The sequence below is a fragment of the Natator depressus genome, chromosome 7 (genome assembly GCF_965152275.1).
Source record: "Natator depressus isolate rNatDep1 chromosome 7, rNatDep2.hap1, whole genome shotgun sequence".
In the NCBI taxonomy this organism is placed as follows: domain Eukaryota; kingdom Metazoa; phylum Chordata; order Testudines; family Cheloniidae; genus Natator; species Natator depressus.
Window position 1 is genome coordinate 44,220,412 of NC_134240.1, and position 27,324 is coordinate 44,247,735.

General features: G+C 48.1%; 1 protein-coding gene across 1 annotated transcript in view; it reads right to left on the bottom strand.

Moving 5' to 3' along the window:
- Positions 1–263: 263 nt before the first annotated feature.
- TWF2 (twinfilin actin binding protein 2) overlaps positions 264–27,324 on the bottom strand; it is a 70,626-nt gene continuing 43,565 nt past the window's right edge. Inside the window, exons 3-9 of the mRNA XM_074958278.1 lie at positions 26,323–26,501; positions 23,718–23,813; positions 21,730–21,834; positions 4,691–4,816; positions 4,386–4,536; positions 3,477–3,598; positions 264–2,365 (exon numbers count right to left, since the gene is read on the bottom strand). Of these exons, the coding sequence (XP_074814379.1) occupies positions 2,198–2,365; positions 3,477–3,598; positions 4,386–4,536; positions 4,691–4,816; positions 21,730–21,834; positions 23,718–23,813; positions 26,323–26,501 (947 nt within the window). The 3' untranslated portion in view covers positions 264–2,197. The remainder of the gene's footprint in view (positions 2,366–3,476; positions 3,599–4,385; positions 4,537–4,690; positions 4,817–21,729; positions 21,835–23,717; positions 23,814–26,322; positions 26,502–27,324) is intronic.

Here is a 27,324-nt window from a genome sequence, read left to right on the forward strand (position 1 = left end):
CGATCCCTGCTGCAGAAAAATCAACCTGGCTGACAGCTCCTTCAAAAGTTTCCATGGCAGCCAAGAGAACAAAAATAAACAATGGCTTCAAGTCTAATGGAACAGATCGTGTAGAAAAGGCCGAGTCCCCTCAGATGTGATACAAACAGACGAATCAGAGGCTGCCTAGGGGCTGGAATGACGTGTGCATTAAATATTGTGACCCACAGGAACAAACATCTACTAGGTGGATTTTCAAAAACTGCAACTCTCCCCCTTTCCCAGCAACTGTCCTGACGCTCTAATATACGTTGGCCTGGACAGCACAGCACATGCTCCTTCCTCATCACCACCACAGCTCACCCCACCTTTCCTCATGGGCCACTGCTCTCACCTCTGTCCCTGGGAAACCCTCTTCCTAGACACCTCTTCGCCCAACCTGGTTTACATGGATCTACAACAGTCTTTTTCAGGCACCAAGCGCTCCCGGTCAGGGTGAACGGACAGCCCTGCTAACCAGAGTCAGAATGCAACAGATAAACCTGCTGCTGTTAATGTTCCCACAGCCCAGCAAAGCCGCACCGTTAATGATCAGTGTGACCGCGTACTGTAGCCCACAGCTATAAGTGGCTACCCCCTCTACCCTGGTGGATGAGTGCAGTGCTGGAATGAAGGATGGGGATGCAACTGCTGGGCATATCGAAAGGTTAAACCATCGCATGAGGATGAATGAGGTTATGGGTGGACTGGGATGCACAATGCACACCTGGTTGGCTGTGGGTTGCTACCCTGTGTTCAGAAGTCCCTGTGGCTTTGGACAGTGAATTCAGGACTGAATGAGTGTCAGAGGTTCAGGAGTGGATCTTGGTGGCAGGATGGTAATGCAGCCGTGGGCTGGGAGTGTCACGAGATACGTTCCTGCACCAGTGTGGTACGGTGAGGCAGCCCAGAGCCAGGTACTGGAGACCATGGGTCCCGTGGATCTGCCTGGGTTCAGCTCCACTGGACCCATGATCTAGTGAGGTGGCTGGAGCTGCGAGAGGATCAAAGCCCAGGCAAGAAGAGCTGCCAGCAGGGGTTGATGGCTCAGGGCTAGCCTCCCTTGTCCTCTCAACTCAGCTGTCATGAAGCAAACCTGAGACAAAGGGAAAACAGCACTTGGTTTAACTGCCTGCCAGAGAATTTCACACATCACAGGTAGGATACAGCTTGAAATGTCTTTAGTAGAGCAGAATCCAGTGCCACAGACCTAGGGCAGAGGATTGCTTCTTCTGGGCTGCTCTGTCAGAAAAGCCAATGGATGGAAATGGAGGTGACAAGAGGAGCCTTCATACCTGGATACACAAATCCAAGGCAAATCATGGACTGAAACACACAGAACAGCTCTCCGCAAGCCACAGCCTTTCCGCCCACAGGTGAGGAACTGCCTGGCTTTCACTCACCTAGGCAGCATGCCATTGCTCTTGGGGGGTCACTGATCACAGACCACCTGCCCCTTGAGTGCATTCACGCCAAGCCTGCCAGCCTCAGGGTGAAGTTGCCCTACTGTTGTTGGGAATGACAGGGCAGCGTTCCTGCCCCATGTTCCCCAGATCCCACACACCAGTAGAGCTGCTGGGCCCCTTCCTCAGGGAAGCAGCCGTCTGGCACATATGTACCAGGGCACAGGCTAGCTGAGGAGACTGTTCCACAGAGGGGAGTTGTCAAGATTTAGGGACTTGGACACAGAAAGCAGAGGTCTGTAGCAACACATTCAAGGCGAGGGGGAAAGCCTTTGGCTTTCACCATCAGATCAATCCCAACCAGGATTTAATTCCAAGGCCGCTGCATAACATGGCTTATCGGTAAGTGAGCCCTTCAAACAGTGCAGGCACCAGGTAAACCAGGTCACAAGGCAGGTGAAGACGCAAGAGCATCAGTTTAAACCTCATTTCAGACTAGAACAACCATTCTGCTCAGGAATTACACAACAAAAGAGCGAGGGGGAAAGAAAATAAAAACACCCACAGACCCCTGCCCCCAGATTCTTTGCCCCCTCCCACCCCCCAAATGAAGCCAGGTGTTCATGATTTTACTAAAGAAGAGGGGGCGGGAAAGCCTCTCTGGGTTCAGTGGGCAGGCTCAGAAGTAGAGATGTGGATCCCGTGGAAACGACCCTTCTGGGTTCCATCGGAAGTTCACAGGCCTGTTCCTGACCCAGCTTCCTGCCCTTTGGGATCTAACTGTCCTCGCCGTTCTCCCCTGGCCCTTTGATCAGTCGCTTCTGTCCCCGTTTCCCCACGGGGCCCCTGGGCTTGGCGAATGCCTGCTTGAAGGCATGCTGCTTGGGGTGGACCTCGTCGTACAGGAACTCCGCAGTCAGCTCGGCTCCGTCGTCAATCTCGATCTGGCACACAAATGGCACAGGAGGGGGGGATTAACTCCACAACACTGGTTTCTGATGCCCTCGAGCCATTGTGAGGAGAGAACGGGGGCCTTCTCCCCCCTCAGCTCTGAGACAAGAGCCCCTCACCTCTGCACCTTGATGACCCACAGAGGAAAACCAACTCCCTCCTTTCCACTCACAGTGTCCTCTCCACTCCCATCATCTGGCTGGGCTCAGGGAGCTGAGACTTCTCGTTCTTCAGAGCCATATGGCTTCCTGGGGCATCACTGGCACAATCGCCATGCTCCAGGCAGCCCTTGGCGGGAAGCAGTTACCTTGGCACCATGCCATCAGCCAGCCTCTCCACCATACATTCAAAATGCTTGCTCTGTGGCTGCCCGCGGGACCGTGGCAACGGATATGACAGACAACACCCCTAACACCTACACATCAGTGCAGGTGAACGCTAGTTCAGATTTGCACCCGCTGTGAAGGGATGGATCAAAGGGCACCAGAGCCTTGCAGTGAAAGGCCATGAAAAGCAGAAGGAGGAAGGACAGGGGCAGCCAACAGCCTCACATAGCTGAGCTGGTGCCTGACACCCAAGAGGCAAGATTTCAGGCCAGACAGAAAACCCATCTCAGACCCCAAAATAAGCCCAACCTCCATTGATTTGATGCTGGTTTTTAAGTCAGACATTTGAGATGGGAAGAGACTTATGAGGTCCTCTAGTCCAGTGTTTCTCTCTGTCCCTGACACCTCCCCGAGGCAGCAAGCCAGTCTCTGGGATCCAAAAGGCTGAGAAACACTGCTCTAGTCTATCCCTGAGGAAACAGTCCTGCATTGGCCCCTTCAGTACATTCTCCTCTACACTCCCCAGGCCACCCTGAAAGGACTCAAGGGATGGGGCTTTCGCTACTTCTCTTAGACGTCGGTAGGACAGTGCCCTTGGATGTTCACCTTAAATGTTCCCTTGCTCAACTCTCAGGTGGGTTCCCTTTGGAACACCCAACAATTTCACTGTCCTCCAGAGAATGGCAGAAAGGTGTGTATCTGCTCTCTCTGTTGTCCAGCTGGGGGGCATGACCTGCTGGCCTAGTGTTAAGGGACAAGGCAGGAAACACAGATTTACCTTCTTTGTAATCTCCAGGGAGAACTCCTGCTCCACAGTGTCGAGCAGCCGGCTCTTGCAGCTGGAGTACAGCATACGCTCCTTAATGCCGCACCTGTACCCGGGCATGGAATAGATGAACACTGCAAGAGAGCGAGATGGTCAACATAACCCCAGCCTCAGATGTTGAGGAACATCTGCAAACGAAGATCCAGCAGTGAGAATCCAGCCCTAGATCCCGCCCAGCTCGGCCCTGCATACCCACAAGAGCGCCACACATGTAGTCCCATGCCAAGCTCGCTACCATAGACAGGACTGAGACAGCAAAACTACCATGGAGAGGAAAAGTGGGGGGGGAGGGGGGAGAACACACAAAATGCCAAGAGAAAGACTCCTGTAGCCATACAGCTTCCTCCTCCTAGGACTAAACATTCTGGTGCCTGCAACCAGACTGCCCCAGATACATCCTTGGCATTGGCTTCCATAGCACTTCTTCAGCAGCAGTGTGGGTCGGGGTCCTGGTTTAAAGGGGGCCTCTGCTGGCATGCGAGGCGCTGGTGGCAGGTGAGTGGGCAAACGCCCTTCAGCGGAAGGGCATGAATGGGAACTGGTTCAAGATCCCCAAACAGCTGAGGGTAAAGAACGGCACGGCGAGAACAAAACGTATAGCCATCTGCCTGCCAGGATGACAGCAGGCCAGCAAAGGCATCCGCCTACTGACTCATTCACTGGAATAGCAGTGGCCCGTGCGGAGGGGAAGAGAGGCTTGGCTCCAGCCAGAGATTACACAGGAAAACTGTACTGCACATGTGGGCAGAACATAGAGTAGTGCCACATCTGCCCAGGGCAGGGGGGGACCGGGGTCCGACCCAGGCGTTGTCTCTCCTAGGGGGTACTGGTCGAGAGGGCTGAGCACCGTGCAGAGCTTACCCACAGACTCCAGGTAGTCTCCCTCATGAGAGTGCTTATACAGGAAGAAATGATAGCGAGCGGAGTCCTGGGGGATCCTTCTGGGGAGGTCTGCTAGCTCCGTGGCATTGGTATGGACCAGGTCAATAGTCTCCCGCTCAAGATCCAGTTTCTGGTTAAAGGCGAGAAGGGGAAGGGAGAAAGAGTTCAGCGTAAAACACTGAAATCAACACTCAGAGGCTCAGCAGACTCAAGGAGAGCCTGGGGGCCGGGGCAGGAGTTGGGGGAACTGAAAAGTGCAAGGGAGACGGCCACTGCCTCCTTACCAGCTGGATGTAATTGATTTTCTTCTGCTTTAACAACTGGATGGCCTGCTGCGCATCAGCCTGCAGCGGGAAAGCCAGGCCCTGCAGAGTCTGGTGTTTACTCTCCACACTGATCTCGGTCTTCACCTGGGAACAGAGACCCCAAGGTCAGACTGGACCGAGACGAAGCCAGCGAGGAGGAGGAGAGGGGTTGGATAAAGGGAACAAAAAAACCAAACACAAACTGCTACTCTAACCCAGCCAGGATGGGTCACTCACAGCTCACTGAGCAATAGGATCTCCCGGGGAGCCCTCGCCAGGAGAGCAGTGCCTGCCAGGATGGCATGCCCACTGAGCACCAGCGCATGCAAAGCCAGCTGCAGTGCTTTCCAGGCTGATCAAAGCTGATGGATTCAAGCAGGGGGAACACCCTTTGCTTTGCCTCGCCTCATTGAGAACATTAACCCCAGGAAGAAGGGTCATGGCCTAGCTGGCCAGTGCATGTTGTGTGAGAAACCAGCCCCAGAGAACATAGGGGGCCAGGGCTGCAGTGAGGAGTGATCCTGAGCAGCACACGGACACCCAGTCAGCAGAAGCACTCCAGAATCCTTGCGACTGACCAAGAGATTGTACACTCCCATCCCGGACACACGGGCATCCCCCTGCTGTGGCCCCTCGAGGCTGCACTATTGCAATATGCTGCCCCTGGGGAGGGCCCTGAAGGCCACCTGGAAACAACAGCTGGTGCAACATGGAGAGTCCCACCTGCTTAGTGCAGCAAACCATCCAGACATCGCACTAACTCTGCCGGACCAGGTACAAGTCAGTGTCTTGCTGCTTATCTCTCAGGTCCTAAACGGACACGAGGCACTCACCCCCTGTGGCAACTATATTCAACGGGGACAAGGAAACGCCTTCCCACTGGTGCCTGGGACAGGGCACTCTCCGAAGAGGGCCCTCCGCTATGGGATTCACCACTGATGGAGATCACGTTGAGCCTGGGGCTTGCCACCATTAACAAGAAGCAAATCGGGCCACTTTTCAACACCTCTCTTCTTAAGGTTAAGGGGATGACCCCGCTAAGGGCTTGAGGAACTAATCTCAGAGACTGCACCAGTAAGGAAGCTGCTGAGAAGCAAAGGGAGAAGGGACAGAAGATTTCCTCTTCCCCAACCTTAGGATTCACAAGAATGTTAAAGCTAAGCAAGCAACTCAGACACCACCATCACAAGCACCTTAAGACAAACCATGTAATAAAGTAGGTGGGTTATTGACCTAGAAACCCCTCATGTCCCTCATTCTCATTTGAACTTCTTCAGAATTCAGTAACACCAGCCTGTTGCCCAGGATCTCGAGAGAGGCAGGAGAGATTCCAAGCCTGCTGCACCCTTCAAACCAATACATTTACATGGACATACAGGGGAGAGTACTAGTGAAAAGTCACAGATGCCACAATGCCAACAAAATTTAATAGTTGTCTAACTTCACTAAAATTCTCTGTTTTCTAATAAAAATACAGCTGTCAGACAGCCAACACTAAATCAAAACACCAGGCACTGGGCTGCTTATCACAATGGAAATTTAAGACTTCCCAAGGCAGGGGGATTCTTTGGTCTCAAGCAGCCCTGCTGTTCATTCTGGAGGGCTGATTCACAGATTTACATGGCCATGTGAAGTGAGAGGCAAGGACCACAGAGAATCTACTCTGAATTCCACTCGGGGAGAACCATCTTCCCACAGACTTTGCAGGGCAGCTTATTCACGTGGGCTGCTCTGTGTTCAGAGAAAGATCTCAATGATGAGTTTTCCCCACAGCTAATCCCTGCCTAAGTGGATGAGTGGTGAGGAAAGTTTTCACTGGGGGAGATGCCCTCAGCTCATCATTGCTCATGGCTGGTTATAAATAACTGGGTGCATGAGAGAGACAATCAAGCACACGGGATTCTGCAGCTGTCATTGGGGAAACTTCAAATGAAACAGGAATGGGAAGTGACTGTGGTATTTTCTTGCTCAAACTGTATTTCCATTCTCTAGCATTTGAGGGGTTATGGTCCATATTTCTCAGCCACAAAAACCCCTTATTGCACAATGGCTTTAGCCAGTTTTGACATGCGAGGACATCTTCAACAGAGCTCTGAGGAGAATCTGCTTAGGGTCTCATGAGACGGCAACATCCTCGGTTGCTGGGTCCTCTACTGCCATCCCAGGACTTGCTCTGCAACTCTCCACCTTTGTTCTGTGCTTGTACAGCGCCTAGCACAACGTGATCCTGGTCCTTGACTGGGGTTCCCAGGCGCTACTGCAATAAATAATCCCTCCTCCAAATTTTGGTGTTTTATGACATAGCAAGATTTTGCTTGCGATTTTTCATTCTCAATACAGGCTTCCAATGAACAATCGACTGTAACATCTGTGCAGCATTAGTTCTGGATAAAGTAAGTGGATCCCCCATCCCCCAGATTCCCACTGAGAATGCCACAGGTGATAGGGAAAATCTCTCAGAGCAAGCCCTGGAAAGTGGAGGTAAGCAGCAGGCACATGACCCCTTATGTTAAAGGCTTACAGCGGACCACCCTAAGAAGGAATACTCTGCATCAACAAATCCACTCTCCAGTGCACCCAAATCCACTTCAAAGGGGGGAGGGGGAGGAAGCAAAGGAACCACAGATTTTTTTCCATTGGAAACTCAACTCCCCCCCCCCCCCACCAGGTAGCTTACTCTTCACATCTCTCTCAGCAATGTGAGAGGCGCTGCTCAGAGTACAGCTTCCGTGTGCAAGTGTTTAAAAAGAAGAGACAAAAATCCCACTCAGGAGAGGAGGTGAAGAATGAGAGAAGAAAGAATCCCTCAGACACAGCTCAAAGCACAACACAGGCAGGCAACACAGCGTACCTCCTCAGGGTTGGGGAATTCTACCAGCGCGGGGCAGCACCAACAGCCCACTACTATCTGTCACATGGAATACAGGGAGAGGGAGCCACGTCAGTGACAGAGAAGGCAGAGGAGAGAATGGCTCTCTGAAAAGCCTCACGCGCTTCAGCTCAGTGACTAGAGGCTGCTAAGCACCGAGAGTACTGAATGTGCTCTGAAAGCCATGTTGGAAAGGCTGCCTCCCATTGGGGCGCAAGGGCTGTTCCACTCTAGCGGGCCTTGCTTGTACCGTGGTTTCCATTGTGACTCCCAGATTCAGCTGCTAGCAGCTTTCTGAAAACACCCATCTTTCAGGCTCAGGCTCTGCTTCCAGGGGAAGGTATTTTACTTGAGCAAAGATGGTTCAGCCATTTTTGAGTGAGGAAAAATCACTCCTCACTTTCCCTTAAAAAACAATGACTTTTTAAAATAAGTGACAGTACAGCCAAAATGGCTTCGAGCCGACGGATGAAAAGCACCAAGGAAATAGTCACCTATGCGTAGCAGCGCACAGCCAGACCTCACAGGGACATGGGTTTGATTTGGTGGAGTTATCCACATTTGCAAATTGCATACTGAGCAGTCAGAGTGACTTGTGTGTGCTAATCCTTACAGCGCTGCAAACCAGCGAGATTGTGTGTGCGCCGCAATCTATTACTGATAACACTGTTAAGCACTTTTCAGCCATAGTGCTTTATACAAGGGAGGCAAGTAGCATTATCCTTTTTATACAGATGGGGAAACTAAGGCATTCGAGAGATTAAGTGACTTGCCCATGGTCACACAAGGTTAGGGACAGAGCAGGAACTAGAACTCAGGTCTGTCAACCACACACTGAATGTACTGCCCTGAATCACTCAGAAGTGACCAGGAACCCTTCACAAATGGGAGTATCTGGTAAATGATACCCCCTCCCCTTGCTTTCCACCCCAAACATGGCCCCCTTGGGAAAATGTGTACAGCAGGGCTGGAAGCATGGAGATCCCACTTCTTCCTGCCCTAAAATGATTTTCTGGCCTTCACAACCCTTATTTAGTGACACCTCAGAGAAAGAGGAACAGGTGCAAAGAAGAGCTACCAGGATGATCAGGGGAATGGTGGGCCTATCCTACGAGAGGAGAGCTTGGCTCCTTCAGGCTAGCAAAAAGATGACTGAGGCAATATTGCTGCTCTCTATAAATACATCGGGGTAAATATCAGGGAGGGTGAAGAGCTATTTAAACTAAAGGACAAAGTTGGCACAAGAACAAATGGATATTAACTGGCCATCAGCAAACTCAGGCTGGAAGTTAGAACATTTATAACCATGAGGGGGGTGAGGTTCAACAGCCCTGCAGCTCACTTCTGGTTTATGTCTTATGGTCCTAAAAGCTCATGCTTCAGAACTTCAGCAGGAGGGATCAGACTAACCCACTCCACCCAGTATATTCGGTTTGTTTTTTATATCTCCTTCCTCTGAAGCATCAGGGATGGCCATGGCTGGAGAGGAAGGCCGGGGGGCCAGGGCTCTGAGGTGAACAAAAGGATTCTGTGTCTCAGGTGCTGGACTGGCTGGTTCTTGCCCACATGCTCAGTGTCTAACTGCTAACTGATGGCTACATGTGGGGTTGGGAAGGAATTTCCCCCCACGTCAGATTGGCAGTGACCTTGGGCGTCTTTCCCCTTTGCAGGTCAGTTGCCAGAATTATCGGAGTATAACTCATTTCATTGTCTCCCTGCCGCAGCAGGGGCCTTGGGCACAGGTGGACCTTGGTCCCTCCTATTCTCTGCCTGTGGAATACAACCATCTAGTCTCCTGCGGGCTGCAATATTTTTGTCTAGTTTGGGTTGCCGGGTTTAGTATGCAGGTGGCTGGGTGGTGTTTAATGGCCTGTGAGATGCAGGTGGTCAGACTAGATGCTTTGGTGATCCTTTTGGGCTTAAACTCTGACACCCCAAGGGTAGGAGGTAGCAAATATGACCATGAAGTGACTTGCCCAGGGGTGGCTTAGCAGCTCATTCCCTACAGAAAATAATCCTAAAGGAATTGGGAGCATGGGACTGAGTAAAGCAGGTACAAGAGGAGATTCCAGAGCAAGACAGAGGCGTGGGGAGAATGTGCAAAATATCCAGAGGCCAGCCTACCATCTCAGTGCTAGAGTCCTGCAAGCAGGAGTCCTGGGAGCATGGGGAGAGGAGAAATCAGTTCAGCAACTCAGAGCAAAACAGAGGGGTAGCTCCCCATACATTTCTCAAACAAACGAAGAAGGTGGAGAACACTGACTAAGGAAGGGGAGTGTCTAGACAAAGTATGGCACACAGAGGAGAGTGTTTTAAAGGAGAGGAGGGGAATGGACACACCAGAGGAGAGAGGCCTACCATCTCACTGCTGGAGGCCAGGGAGCGCAGATCCTGGGAGCACAACAACAAAAAAAAGCACAAGGAAAACATCAGTGCCAAGCAACCCACCTCCAGAAGGGAGAATCCATTCACACCTGCTAATGGGATTCTGCATGGGTGGGGTGGGGGCTGACAGAGCTAACGCAGAGGGAGGTGGAGGATGAAGACTAGAAGAGGACTCTGGACACCTTCAGCAACTCTTTGTTGTGGCCTGCTCAGCTCTTCAGTCACCACTGACCCCTCACACATTTTGGATGATTCTCTCTAGAGCAGTGGATCCCAAATTGCAGACCATGGCCCAGCTGTGGTCCAGAGCACCTCACAGTGCTCGGAGGAATTAATGAAAGCCAAGAAGTAGGAGACTGGGGAGTCAGAAGGGGAGGTGGATCCATACAAGGATCTCTCTTCTGAAAAAATAATGTTCCAGAAGCAGTGATCTAGAGGCCTTGAAGAATCAAAGACCAAATATACCTCAGCACCACAGAGGGCAGATGGCCTTTAGGCCAGGGCTGAGATTTGTTTAGTGGAGCAATGTTAGGTGCTCCATAAATAAATATTGTTGGGGGTCTGAGTACCATCTCCTGCCCAGATCGACGCTCACACAAAAGGGCATCTGAGTACCATCTCCACAGGCAGGACTGGCATGAATAGAGAGCAAAGGCTTCAGCAAAAGCTGTAGAAATCAGTATTAAAATTGTAATGCCCTTCAATTAATTGGCCCAGCGCTCTCTCAAAAGCTACCCAGAGTATCACCATCTGAGACCTAGATCTAGCTACATTAGAATGGGATGAATATCTTAATCCAGGACATCAACACCCCACAAACGTTGCCACCAGCTAGCTCTTTCGCTACTAACTTCAAACAAAGGCTTGAGGTATATGCAATGTGTTGTAACAAACTGTCTAGTGTGTGCATATCACTGCCCCCTACTGAACGGCATGGGCACTGACTGATTGTGTTTCATAGGCTCTACCATGCTAAAAGAGATGCGCTGTTCCTGTGACATTTCAAGTGGCCATTGCGTACGGCAAATTGGCAGCTTCAGTGGCCATGGATGTTACAATATTACAGAACCTAAGAAACTTTCAGGTTCCAGACATTAACTCAAAAGTGTTGAGCTGAAATTTTCCATCGCTGGTCTCTGCCTGAAGGTGAGAGAGTTGCAACAAAATTTTATCAAGAGATTTTGAGTGGCGGGAAAAGAAATACACTTCTCCATTTAAAAATATTCCAAAATAAAAAATAAATAAATTAAATTAAATTAAAAAACCCCACACTTTTAGACAGGGCTACAGGACAAATGTCTGAAGTTTGAGTTCTATGACCATGCCACATTTCATGGAGCTAGTCCTTAGCTTAGTTAAAAATGGTTTGAATTTAACCACTATATTAGTATTTGAAAATTAACAGCATGTTAGGTAAGGTGCTTAATTCTAGATGGGCGCACTTCGAACAGATGCAGTGAAGTGGGCACGTTGATTCAAAGAGCATACATGCTTGTCTGGCAAAACTAGAGGAGCTGTAAGCTGCAGAAAGCAAATTGGAGTGGAAAAAGGAATTCACTAGCACAATACCTCCAGATTCTAATTTTCCCTTAAAATGCCTAGGAAATTAAATGAAGGTGAAGGGGATCAACGTTAATGCAACAGTAAGGCTGAAAGATTGAGTGCTCAAACGTCAGCAAATCCCAAAAGGTTTAAGGTTGCTCTGGCAACATTAAATATGTCACATACCATAATCGCAGTATTCTCTCCTCCTTTCTCTTAATAGATTAAGGCTTACATTTAACATCTATAGACACCATTAAACAGACAGGATGTGCAGTAGGGCAGAGTTAACTTTATATTTTGGAATTCCTGACGACTTGGAGTCTTTGCATCAATGCCACAAAGTTTGCAAGATCAATGGTTTTTGCATTTAATTATCAGTTGATTAGATCCATTCCCAACTAAGGCAGCCCTGGCTGGTTCTGAACCCATACACAAAACTGGTATTCCAGAGAGACTCTGGCTGTGGCTTCATTTAAAAAAAAAAAACAAAAACAGAGATGTGGGGTTTTAAACCACAGGATAACAAATGTGTTAGCTATTGCACTGTAAAACTGTAGTGGAAACACAAGGCACCTGTAGTTTTTACCATGAGGAAGCCAGATGGGACTAACCCTACACCGCTGACCTGTGGTTCATCTAACCTAGCTACCTCACTGTAAAAACTACAACACACCTTTTTCTGGCAGTGAAAACCTGACCTCCATGTACCTATTCTCTACCGCAATGCAAAGTAACGGACGGTTGTGCTCTAATAAATCAAACAGCCCATCCTCACTGCTTTACCTTCTACATTCAGACCCCAACTGGTTTGCCTTGTTCCCACCGCTCTTAAGCTATTTTTATTGCTTATGGGATACCACAGATGCCTCAGATTCCAGGTCTATTATAACAGCAGAGTGCAGGATTTCCATCCTGAACAGATGGGACGTATGCCGACTCTGGCCACAGACCTATCAGCAGATCCATTAGCAAACGGCTATAATCTTTGCTTCCTGCATGTCCGAGATATAGTTTGACCCAAGCTGAAGGCCATTGCATGGTAGTTCAAACTCTCTAAAACTGAAATCGTATTTTCTGACTGTGTAAGCGGTGTTCAAATCCCCAAATGTTTTCACTTTTTTTAAGTCTCCCCATTGCATTTAAAGAGCAACCCAATAGCAGCTTCTTATGGACAAAAGGAAATTCGCTGTTTCCATGTATTTCACATGAGCAGCAGCAGTCATGTAAGATGCATGGAAACATTCTCGAGGTCTTACACCATAAGAAGTTACCCATGCTTTCTGCAAGCCAAACATGCACAGAACTCATCCTGTCAACATGAAACCCATGGATATTTCGCTTCCCATGAATTCTAGAAAGCACAATAATATCTACGTTTCTCATATCTTTTTGCCTACATCTTCTTCTGGGTTGTGTGCTTTACGCTTTCTCAGCCTACCTTCTGCTGATTCAGCCGGATGGGTTTTTTTTATCCCTGCACCCTGCAGAGTGGTTTGATGCATTTCAGACATTTTTTACATGGATAGTCTTGTACAGACAAGTTTTGCAGAAATGTGTTTTAAAATAGCATGTAAATTGAGTGCTGATTTGAAAGTTAACACAGCTGGCCCTAGCAGCAAGAGAATCAAACTGTAGTTTATCCAACTGGAAAGCCTACTCTGGCTTGGGCAGCAAACTATACTATCGCTTGCCTTTCTGATGAGAGAACGGTCATTGAACTACCTGAGAAGCCTTCATCTCTCCCCTCTGCTGTCACCACAGACCTCTATCAAAGCACTAACACATTCAACTGAGGCTCAGCCTCTGGCTTGTTCATCTGTTCCATGTCCCAGGGCATTTCTGTGGCTGACATCAGCTAGACCCCTCCCCCTCCCCTTTGACCAGCAGCCGGGTTGCTTTGCTCACTCCCTTTACCTGCCACTGCCTTTGAAGAGATTCTGTTCTCTTCGCTCAGCAGCTTGGGCCCAGGACTTTCCCAGCCTGAACCAATGAACCAGAGCAATGCATGACACTGCTGATGCTGGTTTGAAATTATTTCAGTGACATAGGAGGATTTATGAACAGGTTAGGTCCCAGAGGACTGGAGAAGGGCAAACAAACATACCTATCTTTAAAAATGGGAACAAAGAGGACTTGGGGAATTATAGACCATAGGCTTAACTTTGGTACCTGGAAAGATACTGGAACAAGTTATTAATCCATTTGCAACAGGATAACAGGGTGATAAGGAATAGCCAGCATGGATTTGTTAAGAACAAATCATGCCAAACCAACCTAGTTTACTTCTTTGACAGGGAGCTTGTGGGTGGGAGGCAAAGCAGTACACATGATGTATCATGCTTTTAGTAAGGCCTCTGACATAATCCCACATGACATTCTCACAAGCAAATTAGAGAAATGCAGGCTAGATGAAATTATTATTAGGTGGGTGCACAACTAATTGAAAGACCAAACTCAGAGTAGTTATCAACAGTTCACTGTCAAACTGGGAGGACATATCTAGTGGGGTGAGACAGGGTTCAGTCTTGAGTTCAGAACTATTTGATATTTCATTAATGACTTGGATAATGGAGTGGAGCATATGCTCAGAACATTTGCAGACCAAGCTGGGAGGGGTTGCTAGCACCTTGGAAGACAGGACTAGAATTCAAAATTGGTCTGAAATCAACAAGTTGTAATTCATTAAAGACAAGTGCAAAGCACTTCCCCTAGGAAGGAAAAAATCAAACTCACAACTACAAAAAGGGAATAACTGGCTAGGCAGTAGTACTGCTGCAAAGGATCTGGGGGGTCCGAGAGGAACATAAATTGAATATGAATCAGCAATGTGATGTAGTTGTGAAAAGGCTAATATTCTGGGGTGTATTAACAGGAGTATTGTATGTAAGACATGGGAGGTAATTATCCTGCTCTACTCAGCACTGGTGAGGCGTCAGCTACAGTACTGTGTCCAGTTCTGGGTGCCACGCTTTAAGAAAGAAGCAGACAACTTGGAGAGAGTTCAGAAAGCAGCAACAAAAATGATTAAAGGTTGAGAAAACTTGCCTATGAGGAAAGATGGGGGTGGGGGGAGGGGGAGGAAATGGGCATGTTTAGTCATGAGAAAACAAGACTTGAGGGGACTTGATAACAGTCTTCAAATATGGTTTAAATATCCTCTTATAAAGAGGATGGTGAACAATTATTCTCGGTATCTAGTGATGGTAGGACAAGAAGTAACTGGCTTACTTCTTTGCTTCTGGGGAAGCAAAAGTGGATGGGAACCTGGGAGGCAGTGACCATGAGATGGTCGAGTTCAGGATCCTGACACAGGGAAGAAAGGAGAGCAGCACAATGCTGACCCTGGACTTCAGAAAAGCAGACTTTGACTCCCTCAGGGAACTGATGGGCAAGATTCCTTGGGAGAATAGCATGAGGGGGAAAGCTGGCTGTATTTTAAAGAATCCTTATTGAGGTTACAGGGACAAACCATCCCGATGTGTAGAAAGAATAGTAAATATGGCAGGCGACCAGCTTGCCTTAACAGTGAAATCCTTGCTGATCTTGAACACAAAAAAGAAGCTTACAAAAAGTGGCAGATTGGACAAATGACCAGGGAAGAGTATAAAAATATTGCTCGGGCATGCAGGAGTGAAATCAGGAAGGCCAAATCAAACCTGGAGTTGCAGCTAGCAAGAGATGTTAAGAGTAACTAGAAGGGTTTCTTCAGGTATGTTAGCAACAAGAAGAAAGTCAAGGAAAGTGTGGGCCCCTTACTGAATGAGGGAGGCAACCTCGTGACAGGGGATGTGGAAAAAGCTAATGTACTCAATGCTTTTTTCACCTCTGTCTTCACGAACAAGGTCAGCTCTCAGACTACTGCACTGGGCAGCACAGCACGGGGAGGTGGTGACCAGCCCTCTGTGGAGAAAGAAGTGGTTAGGGACTATTTAGAAAAGCTGGATGAGCACAAGTCCATGGGGCCAGATGCGCTGCATCCGAGAGTGCTAAAGGAATTGGCAGATGTGATTGCAGAGCCATTGGCCATTATCTTTGAAAACTCATGGCGATCGGGGGAAGTCCCGAACAACTGGAAAAAGGCTAATGTAGTGCCCATCTTTAAAAAAGGGAAGGAGGAGGATCCTGGGAACTACAGGCCGGTCAGCCTCACCTCAGTCCCTGGAAAAATCATGGAGCAGGTCCTCAAGGAATCAATTCTGAAGCACTTACACGAGAGGAAAGTGATCAGGAACAGACAGCATGGATTCACCAAGGGCAAGTCATGCCTGACTAATCTAATTGCCTTCTATGACGAGATAACTGGCTCTGTGGATGAGAGGAAAGCAGTGGACGTGTTGTTCCTTGACTTTAGCAAAGCTTTTGACACGGTCTCCCACAGTATTCTTGCCAGCAAATTAAAGAAGTATGGGCTGGATGAATGGACTATAAGGTGGATAGAAAGTTGGCTAGATTGTCGGGCTCAACGGGTAGTGATCAATGGCTCCATGTCTAGTTGGCAGCCGGTATGAAGTGGAGTGCCCCAAGGGTCGGTCCTGGGGCCGGTTTTGTTCAATATCTTCATAAATGATCTGGAGGATGGTGTGGATTGCACCCTCAGCAAGTTTGCAGATGACACTAAACTGGGAGGAGAGGTGTACGCTGGAGGGTAGGGACAGGATACTGAGGGACCTAGACAAATTAGAGGATTGGGCCAAAAGAAATCTGATGAGGTTCAACAAGGACAAGTGCAGAGTCCTGCACTTAGGATGGAAGAATCCCATGCACCGCTACAGACTAGGGACCGAATGGCTAGGTAGCAGTTCTGCGGAAAAGGACCTAGAGGTTACAGTGGACGAGAAGCTGGATATGAGTCAGTGTGCCCTTGTTGCCAAGAAGGCCAATGGCATTTTGGGATGTATATGTAGGGGCATTGCCAGCAGATAGAGGGACGTGATCGTTCCCCTCTATTCGACATTGGTGAGGCCTCATCTGGAGTACTGTGTCCAGTTTTGGGCCCCACACTACAAGAAGGATGTAGAAAAATTGGAAAGAGTCCAGCGGAGGACAACAAAAATGATTAGGGGACTGGAACACATGACTTATGAGGAGAGGATGAGGGAACTGGGATTGTTTAGTCTGCAGAAGAGAAGAATGAGGGGGGGATTTGATAGCTGCTTTCAACTACCTGAATGGGGATTCCAAAGAGGATAATCTAGACTGTTCTCAGTGGTAGAAGATGACAGAACAAGGAGTAATGGTCTCAAGTTGCAGTGGGGGAGGTTTAGGTTGGATATTAGGAAAAGCTTTTTCACTAGGAGGGTGGTGAAACACTGGAATGCGTTACTTAGGGAGGTGGTGGAATCTCCTTCCTTAGAAGTTTTTAAGGTCAGGCTTGACAAAGCCCTGGCTGGGATGATTTAGTTGGGGATTGGTCCTGCTTTGAGCAGGGGGTGGACTAGATGACCTCCTGAGGTCCCTTCCAACCCTGATATTCTAGGATTCTATGGCTTAATCTGTAGCAAAGGAGATTCAGGTTAATTATTAGGAAAGCTTTTCAACAATAAAGGATTGTTAAGCACAGGAAAAAGCTTCAAAGGAAGGTTGTGGAATCCCCATCTTTGGAGGTGTTTAAGAACAGCTTGGAAAAACACCTGTCAGGGATGGACTAGGTTTTCTTGGCCCTTCCTCAGTAAAGGGGCTGGACGAGAGGTCAATTCCAGCCCGACATTTCTGATTCTATGAAGCTGAAAGCCAAACCCCACTCCCTCTGGCACCAACACCACCCTTCTATTTATTGCAGTTCATCTAATTTTGAAGGACCCCCAAAAATATGAGTTTTTCCCCCCCAAACAGATTAATGTAAGCATCACTTCAACCCCCCCAGAAATACATCCACCTCTGGGGTGGAGGCAACAGCAACACCACACAACAGATTTGGACCAGATATTATTCAGCCACACATGCACTGAAACATAGGAAGTGAACAGAACAGAGATGCATTTGAAATTGTATCTACAGGAAGAAGGAAAAGACACGCATGGAAAATAGTGCGGGTCACAACACATCACAAATCCTCCACCTGCCCCCCCCCCTTTTTTTTTTTATGGTAACAGTGCCCCTTGTCACCCACAGAATTCTAGAGAGATTAATAATTAAGCTTTATGGAATTTGTAGTCAACTTTTTCCTAGTGGACTGTACAATCAAGTCCCAGCTACTACTTATAGCTGCTTGTTAGAAGCAATTTAAAGGGCACATTTCTAGGCCTCTGCCAGCCTTGATCTTTAATCTACATGTTTTCTGTGTGTTCCAGGATCAAGAAATTCTCCATGCTTAAGTCCAGCCTAGCTAGTGCTCATGAACAACCTGACAATGTAGTGGCATATGTGATTGGGAAAGACAAATGAAGGGAATGATTCACCGTCAGGCTTGCAAGTTACTACAGAATGAGTAAAAACCAGATACATGTCAATAAGTGCGCAGTTACCTGGCTCTATGATCAGAGTTCCCTCAAAGGGCATTGTTTTTTAAATTTGTATAGGGAAAAAAAAAAAAAGTCAGGAAATTGAAGAAGTTCTGGTTCCCAAAGCAAATGTAACTAAGTCACCTTGTATGAGGATACACATGCACACACCTTTCCCCCTAGCATCTCAAAATGCTTTACAAATATTACATAATTCAGACAGTCCCCCATGTGGGACAGAGTATTATGCCCTTTTTAGTAATGGGAAAACAGACTCAGAAGTCAAGTCAAGTGTTCAAGCTCACAGAGAAGTGAGTGACAGAGCTGGAAACCAGGAGGTAGCTCCTGTGCTAACCACTAGACTACCCTTCCTCTCTAATAAGAGAACGGTATCTAGATCAATGAGCCAAGATACAGGTGCTTTGGGAGCCATCATTTAATTTCCTGGGGTTTGTGTCTTTAAAAACCCCCACCAAAACACTCAGTGACTATCTGCATTCATGCAGACAGCTTTTTTTCGTTGTTGTTGTTGTTCTAATATTTCAGTGATTCGACTTCAGAATTCTACACAAGGGACATTGTATCCTTAGTACGCGACACACCATGCACCTAGCAGGACACTTATTGAGAACATGCCCCCTAATTCAATGGGGGAAAGCAAACACCAAAGACAGCAATCAGAAGATGAGCATCAAAAGGAGGCACTTACCTGGGCAACTTTATCCTGCAAGACACAGCCAAAAAGCACTTAATCCAACAACACTGAGCAAGCCAGTCAGACGAGCATGACGACAACAGAGGCCAGAAGGAGAGGGCACTACATGCAAAGCTGCAGAGTCACTCCTAGCTTGACGGTCTGCCGGAACATACTAGCAACGGCTCTCGTTTACCGCCGCATTTAGCTACAAAGCTAACGCTGATCAAATTCCCTCACTAAACTATATTTGCCTTTAATCAGCTTCTCTTCTATGTATTTAAGTGAGAGGATTTCTGCTTCCTGATGGAGCCCCTTGTCCCTGCCTCTGTTTGTCTATTACACATCATCTGCAGGGTGTCTTGATGCTATTTATTGTACATAAAGTAACATGTTTGGGACACATTTTGCATCAGCCCACACCATCCAATACAACGGTTACCTAACCCCCAAGAACAGAAACCAGACCTAGAGAGAGACCAATAATTAATCATTAAGGGGCTCCCAGCATCCTCAGACCAGGAAAACGGCAAGCAAGCACCATGCTCTAAGAGCTACAAAACCTGGGCTATGCTGAACTCCCAGTGGGAAGGATTACAAGTGTCACGACCCCCCAGAGAACGCCACACCACTGTCTCCTGGTAAATTCCAGGTTGCGGATCAAAAGCTACTGTGAAAAGGGCATGTCAGAGACTATTTAGGGTTTTATAGATGGAAATCAACATTCTGAACTGCATCCAGAACCAACACCCTGTTCAATCCCTCCACATTTCAGCACCAGGTTACAGGGAGCAGTGGCCTGGCTCAGGAGACGGGATTCTCTTTGGAGCATGTCAGCATCATCGAAAGGGCAAAGGAAGGCTGTAGCAGAGCTGGGCGCCTGATGTCAGGTGTAGGGGAAGAGATCAGAAACACTGACAGGTACATTTTAGCACCAAGCATACTACTGTAATAGATCCTATTTGACAGATGGGCTAGAATCTCAAGTGCTTCAGCTGAACAGCTTGGTGAGGGTAAAGCAAGGTCTCTTCTGGAGACAGCACTGCACAGACTGATGTGCTGAGCGAAAGAGCATGATGCCGGGGGACAAGAGGTCAGACACCCTCTCAAAATAAGGATTATAATACAAAATGTGTGTGTGTGTGGTGCTGAAACATAACTATAGTTCTGGCTCCAATCCTATTGGAGTGCTAGAGGGGAAAGGAGAAAACTACTCCAGGGGAAGAGGTGACAAGTGTGTGTATCTGGGGAAGGGAGTAGAAATTGGGGAGGTCATCAGGATTTGTAGAACTGTTGGAATTTTACCTGGGTTGAGCTCCCCAGTCTCAGCAGCACCCCAGAACCTCAAGATCCCTTCAACATGCCCTGCAAAGCTCAAGCAGCTGAATTCGGACCCTGCCTGGTCCACTAATGACCTTGAGGGAAGAGGCACAATCTAACATCTGAGTTTGCAGAGGACACAAATTTAAAGCAGCAGCAAATGTGGAGGAACACAGCGAACAAATCCAGACCGGTCTGGAGAGATTAGTTCATGGGCTGCGGGAAGCAACAGGGAAGGGAACAATGGGGCCAGAAGCCGATTAGTGACTGCAAATCTGTAACACTGATGTCAACGCTCTAACAGAGACTGGTTTGAAATAAAAATTTGAAGGAAAGAGACAGGTGAAATGAAAAGCAGAAAAGTCAGGCGGCTTCTCCCCACAGTGCATTGGTACAGACTGAAGAGGTAAATATCGGAGTATAAGACAAGACAGGCTGAGACATCACTGGCAGGAGAAATCTCCAGCCTTGCGTCAATCAGATAAATACTGGAATCGGATCAGGTTGTATTCTGCACCTCTTATATAGGGTAGGCTTCAGAAATACAGACAAGTAGTTCTTATGCTCCCTACTTATCCAGCCGAGCCTCTCAGATCACCCCTTCAATAATGCCATCGCTGATAGCCTGCTTGTCTCTCTCTGTTAAGTCTCAGTGCCATTTTTATGCTGCCTCCATACATGGAATGCTCCCCTCACTTTGCAAGCCTCTATCCACTGAATGAAATTCCTCCTGAAATCTCACTCTTCCCAGGATGTCCTCTGTAAGTGAAACAACATTCACTGTCTCCTCCCTACATTATCTGCATGCATGTGCCCACACACAGAACCACCACAAAGTACAGAGGCCAGGAAAGTATCCACTTGATCATACTGCTATCACCCCATCCTTCCTCCGCCCAGTCCCTCCCTGTGTTTCACATCCCTGCCCATCGCGTCACACCTAAAAGTTTTGAATCCAAGCCCTTTGTGACAGGACTGTCTTTTCAGGGAGTACCTAGTACATTTATGGGCGCTAAAAGAGAATGGTGTTAAGCACATTTCAGAAAAAACATGGCTAAAAATCATTTCTTCCTGCCCTCCTCCTGAAGTACATGTTCTGGGTTCTGCTCTGATAATACTGCTAATGCCTATAGCAGTGTTCAGAATGCAGCTCCCTGCTCTGCTTTGGATGTTAAACCATCATTTGCCCACCAACTACAGCAGGGGAAATTAAACAGAGCTGTGAGCAAACGTCTTAGCAGATAAAAGCCTTTAGTGAGTTTATTTCGGGAGTTAGTTTTAAAGAACACTGATGACAAATGTTGCTTTCAGAGATTTAGCCAAACATAAAATGGCAGTTGTAGCTTTAAAAATAAAGACAAAATCATTTAAAGTGAAACTGGCTCAATTACAAGGCAGCTTTGTCATGTTTTGATTGGACCCTTTTGCTTTGGCTTCTGGTATTTTTCATTTGAGTCTTTCGCATCTCTGTCTCCCTGCACTGGCAGGGGTGGCTCCCACTCCAAGGCCCACACAGAATCAGAGAGTGTCACACCCAGTCCATCTCTCTGCCAACACAGCTCTAATTCCCACAGTACGTTTGCTAGCATTTTGTAGAGTCTAGTTGTGTACATTCCAAGTAAGGAGTCAGCCAGCCTTTCCCTGGAGAGGCTATTTCACAGCTTAATGCATCTCGCTGTCTGGAAGCAACAGCTCCCAGCATTAACTGTTTTGCACCCATTGCCGATACAAATCCTTTCCCAGTCTCTTAAGCCCAGCCTCTCACCTCATTAATGCGGATTTGCTGGAGCTCCTGTTCAGCTGCAGTCAGCGGGGCTGGGGCAGAGCAAGACGACACATGCTTCTGGTAGCCACTTAGTGAGAGGTCTTCCTGCAGCCACCAGACAGTAGAGAGAGTAAAATGTCATTAGCATACAGAATGAAGATCGCTCCCTCCCTGGACCACAATGCCCACCAATGCATGAGAGATGGAAGAGAACGCTCTCCTGGAAGTTCTACACTGCCGCTGCTTTAGACTCTGACCACACAATCCAGTACAGTGTGATCTCACATCGTTCCCAAGGTTTCTCAAGGAAGCACAGCACAGCCTGTAAACAGGCAATATAGGGGCTCCACATTTTTGGCCACTATAACAGGGGGCTACTTGATACAGTAACCAAAAATCACAGATTACGATTAGCTCTATATAGCAGGTAACACACCGTGTAGAGTAGGTAGCACATCCATTGTGGCACTATGACCTATATGAAGATGTAGATTTGATCCCAACTCAGGAGAACTTACAGTCTACACCAATTGTCAGGGTTTGTCTACACTAGGAAATCTTACCAAAACAGTTATTCTGGAATAATTAATAATATGATAATTAATAATTATTCCTGAATAGCTACTTCACTGAAGTTTACAAGCACAGACAAGCCCTAAGTCTTCTTTTAGAAGTTAAACAAAATCTTAACTAACTTTCTCCACATTTCAAATAATCCCCCATCTGGACGTGGTTTCTCCTTCCAGTTGCCCGATTGCAACACATTTTATGACCTGAGCAAATCTGTGGCAGCTGGAGATATTAGTTTATTTCCATCTGTAACAGGTACTTATCCCAAGCTCTAGGCACATAAACAGCTGACCCACAGAATTCAGGCTGGCTGATGCCAGCAATTTCAGAAACTCCCAGCTCACAAAAAAGTGAGCCCCATCCCCCATCATGTCCCTTTGGGAAAAAAGCCTACATTGGAGCATGCTCTGAAAGTCAGAAAAATGTGGGCTGTGTTGCACCAAGATGGGTGGCAGCTATTAGCGCAGGTGGTTGCAGTTAGCGAACAAGTTTTAGTGTATAGCAACCTGGTTTCATTTATTGAGACAAGCTGCCACCTTGTGGCAGTTTTTATTTAAAACAGCAACTTTATAAAATACCATGTGCATTCCTCCCCCCACCCCGCAATCTCTTCTATAAATGTAACAATAGGTTTTCTTTGGTGTTTCACTAGATTAGCAGAAAAGAAACCTTATCTTCTGCGTAGTGCCAAGGGGCAATATGATTAATCATTTAACAAATGATTTCTTCATTCAAAAAGAACAAGGGCTAAGGACATTGCCAGAATAACCCTAAACGGATGAAGATGCAGCCTGTAGGCAGTGAAGGGGTTAAAGGAACCAGCTCTCCCGGGCTGAGCAGACTGAAAGCAGCCTGTTCCCCAGCTGCCAAGGTAGTGACCCACACAAATCTCAGCACCTGCTGCTGAGCTGAACAGTCAAGGTCAAAGATCTCAGTCAATCTCATTTGTGCACAGGCACTTCAAGAACAGAGCGCCTGCAGGCACTCTCTTTAACCTTAAAAGAACGAAGACAGACTCTAAAGAAACAAAGAGAGAGCAGTAACAAAGGTGGGAAAAACCTAGTAGTGATCCAGGAATATTTTAACCCCCAGGTGTGGTATCCCAAGCAGTTTTGGCACTGGTTATTGCATCAAGCCTGATCTACACCTAAAACTAAGGTCAACCTAGCTACAGTTGCTAAGAGGTGTGAAAAATTCACTCCCAAGAGACACAGTTAAACCAACCTAAGTCCCAGGTATAGATCCAGCTAGGCCATCAACCTAGCTACCACCCCTCAAGGGAGCGGATTGACAAAACCGCTCCCTATTGCTGCAGCAAAGGTCCGCCCCACAGTGCTCCAGCGCTGTGGCCAGACCCTCAAATGTTAACCAGAATGTGCTGTGGGCTTGCAGTCCATGCCATGAGCAGGTGTCCATACCTTAACTGTTCCAAACAGCTCATCCTTTATGTGTCCTCCTCCAAATTCTTTTTTCACTGTTGCTCGGGTCGCTGCATACAGCATCTTCAGCCTAACCTGGACAAGTAGAGAGTGAGCAAGATCTATTCAGTGAGGTAGAAAGTTTAACAGGACCGAGTCTGGGCTCCTGCTCTCTGCTAATTCAAGGGCATCAGTTCTGCAGCTGCTGGAGTGCTAGACTTCTACTGTTGGAGATACTACAAGGCATCGGAGAAGACAGAACTCCGCTCATTAACAGGAATCCACCCCTATTTGTCATTAACTGCACCATCCTGGTGATGCAGTCACATTCACTGTCCTAAGATATATTCAGACTGTCCTATCAGTTTCATTTTCACACAGCTATTGAATTAGTAATGACAGCTGAGACCCACAAGATGTCATCGAGATTCTAGTCAACCCAATTCAGTAACGTTACTGGCATGACAAGCCATACAAGCATTTCCCCTACCTTTAAAGGGCTAATCTCTAAACACAGGCCATTTCTAATACTTGCTCCAAAATTGCAGCTTGCAGTTTGGATTTCAGTCCCTCTCTAAACTGGATCCTTTATTTGATTGATCTCACTGTTTAAAATTCCACTTTAAAGCAGCAGGAGAAAGCTGTGGCTTTAATTGAAGCTCATGGTTTCTAATTTTACCAAGTCTAACTCCAGAGAATAATTTCTCCTGGCTATTTTGGTTGCCTCTGGTCTTCCACCTAGAGCCAGAAGCAAATTGCCTTTCTCCCCATGCGCCCACACACCATCGAAACCAACTTCTTGATTGCTTCTGTCCATCCCACATAAGACTGCTTTACTAGACTTTCCCTCCCCAACTCACCCCCACAAAAACCTGCTGTTAGTCAGTAGCCCCCCTTGCAGAAGAATTTTTGGATAGCCTGGACAGGCCAGAATGGCTTAAATGCAGCCAGTAATCACCTTACCACAAAGCACAACCTGACTCAACAGCCAGTGGCGATAACAGGAGGAGGATCCTGGCACTCCTGGGGGAGAAGGGTTCTGTAGTGAATTTAGGTCTGGTGGAAAGTGTCTGATGAACTGAGCCAAGCCAGCACAGGCAACAGCAGTGACAGCTTTAATAATACCACGTAACCTCTAGATTGTTCTTTTCATCAGTAGATATCAGAGCACTTTACAAAAGGAGGTCAGCATCATTATCCCCATTTTACTGATGGGGAAGCAGAGGCCCAGAGTGATGAAGTGACTTGCCCAAGTTCAGCCAGGAGAGCTGGGATAGATCCCATATCTCTCGGGTACCGTCCAAGTGCTCTACCCCCTAGACCACGCTGCCTCCCAGAGCAATCTTATTTCATTCTAATCCTCTACTGTTGACTTGAGCTGAGCTTGGGTTAAGTCACCAGCTGTCACTTTCCCTCCTCTGAAAAGTGGGAATGAGAACACTTCTCTTATGGGGAGATTGGGGCTTCAAAAAAAAAAACAAAAAACAAAAAAAGTTAGGTGCAACGGGATCAGGTACAAACATTAATATCCTGACTGGCCACCAGGAGTCACTGTGGCTCTAGAATTAAGGTTTTTTTCTTGTGGCGTTTGATGTGTGTTGTTAGAGTAATACAGGCTGATAATTGGAGACGGTGTACAGGAGAAGGAGTCTGACCCACATGCTCAGGGTCTAACTGATTGTCATATTTAGGGTCAGGAAGGAATTTTCCCCCAGGTCAGATTGGCAGAGATCCTGTGGGTTTCTCACCTTCCTCTGCAGTGTGGATCATGGGTCACTTGCAGGTTTAAACTAATGTAAATGGTAGATTATCTGTAACTTGAAGTCTTTAAATCATTATTTGAGGACTTCAGTAGCTCAGCCAGAGGGTAGGGGTCTGTTACAGGAGGGGATGGGTTAGGTTCTGGGCCCTGCAACGTGAAGGAGGTCAGACTAGATGAATTCATGATTGTCCCTGCTGGCCTTGACGTCTGAGTCAACCCTGCCTGCATGCGGTTACATGTCGGATCTCAAGCAAAGCAGGGCTGGGCTGAGTTGTGACTTGGGTGGCCAGAGGATTCTGTAGGTAGCTCTCTTCCCTCGAGTCAGTACTGGATCGACCCCTGAGCAAACTGGAAGGGGACACTGCTGACAGGAACAGCTTGCAAATGAGACCTAAAACCCAGGTCTTGACCACTCATGGTGGCACTTTTTGCCAGAGTAGGAGTGTTGAATCTTGGCCAAGTTTCCTCATGGATAATTACATTCCACTCCCTAAATTCTCCCTACAGGCTGGATTCACTCCTTACCTGCATCTGTCATTTAGTTTATGGGAGTCTGTTAAACGGTAACCAAGCTTTCCCCCAGAGGAGAACTGATTGCACACGGCATTACACAAGCATGCTACAGAACAGAGCATTTGCAGAGCATGTTAGGATCCATCTGGCTAACCAGCACTACACGGAAGTTAGATGATAAGCTCTGCTAAGTGAGTCTTCAGAAAATGATACACTAACCTTTGAATAATTCCAATAATTAGCCCTTAAATACAGATACACAAACATTCCTGCAAGTGCCAGGAAAATTACAACTCTGCAAAGAGGAATTTAGAGAGACCAAAGGCTTACGGGGGAATTGTCAGGGGACCAGGAGATGAAGAGCCACTCAAAGCCCTGTGCGTTCTGGGTGTCCAGCCGGTAGAGGACATAACATGGCTGTTGTTCATCCAGCAGCGGCAGCACAAAGGAGTCATAGTCTTTATCCCAATGGCGAGACAATTCCTTGTAGGCTCCCAGCACTAGCTGCTCTGAAAGGAAGAAAAGAACTATGAATTACAAAGCAAAAGTTAACACAGGCCACAGGGCTGCATGACTCATTGCTCCAATGCAGGGGTCTCAAACACGCGGCCCACGGGGCTATTTCCTGCAGCCCGCCAAGCAGCCCACCCCCGGCCTACCTCCAAGCCAGGGGTGGGCAAACCACAGCCCACAGGCCAGATCTCCCCCCGTGGCCCCGCGCCGGTCCCGCTCCAGCACAACGTCCCTGCGGCCGGGGGGCGGGCGACGACAACTCCATGTGTTGCCATGGCTTCCAGGCACCGCCCCCCGCATCTCCCATTGACCGGGAACGGGGAACCGTGGCCAATGGAAGCTTCAGGAGAGGTACCTGGAGGAGCGGCAAGGCAGTGCACGAAGCCCTGTGCCCTCACCTGCCCCCCTCCCCCCTCCCCCCCCCCCCCCCGGGGCCGCATGGACATGGTTCTGGCTGCTTCCCAGAGCAGAGCGGCGCAGGGGCCAGGGCAGGCAGGCAGGGAGCCTGCCCTGGCCCCGGTGCGCACCACTGCCACCCAGGAGCCTACACCCAGAACCCCTCCTGCACCCCAACCCCCTGCCCTAAGCCCCCTGCCATACCCCGCACCCCTCCTGCACCCCCTGGGGGCAGGGAGGGGGGGGAAGTTGGGGTGGGGACTTTGGGGAAGGGGTGGGAAGAGGCGGGGCAGGGCCTGATGGAAGGGAAGGGGTGGAGTGAGGGTGGGGCTGGGGGGGCAGCGAGTGGGGGGTGGTGTCAGTGATGCAGCCCTTGGGCCAATGCACTAGTCCTCATGTGGCCCTTGTAGTCATTTGAGTTTG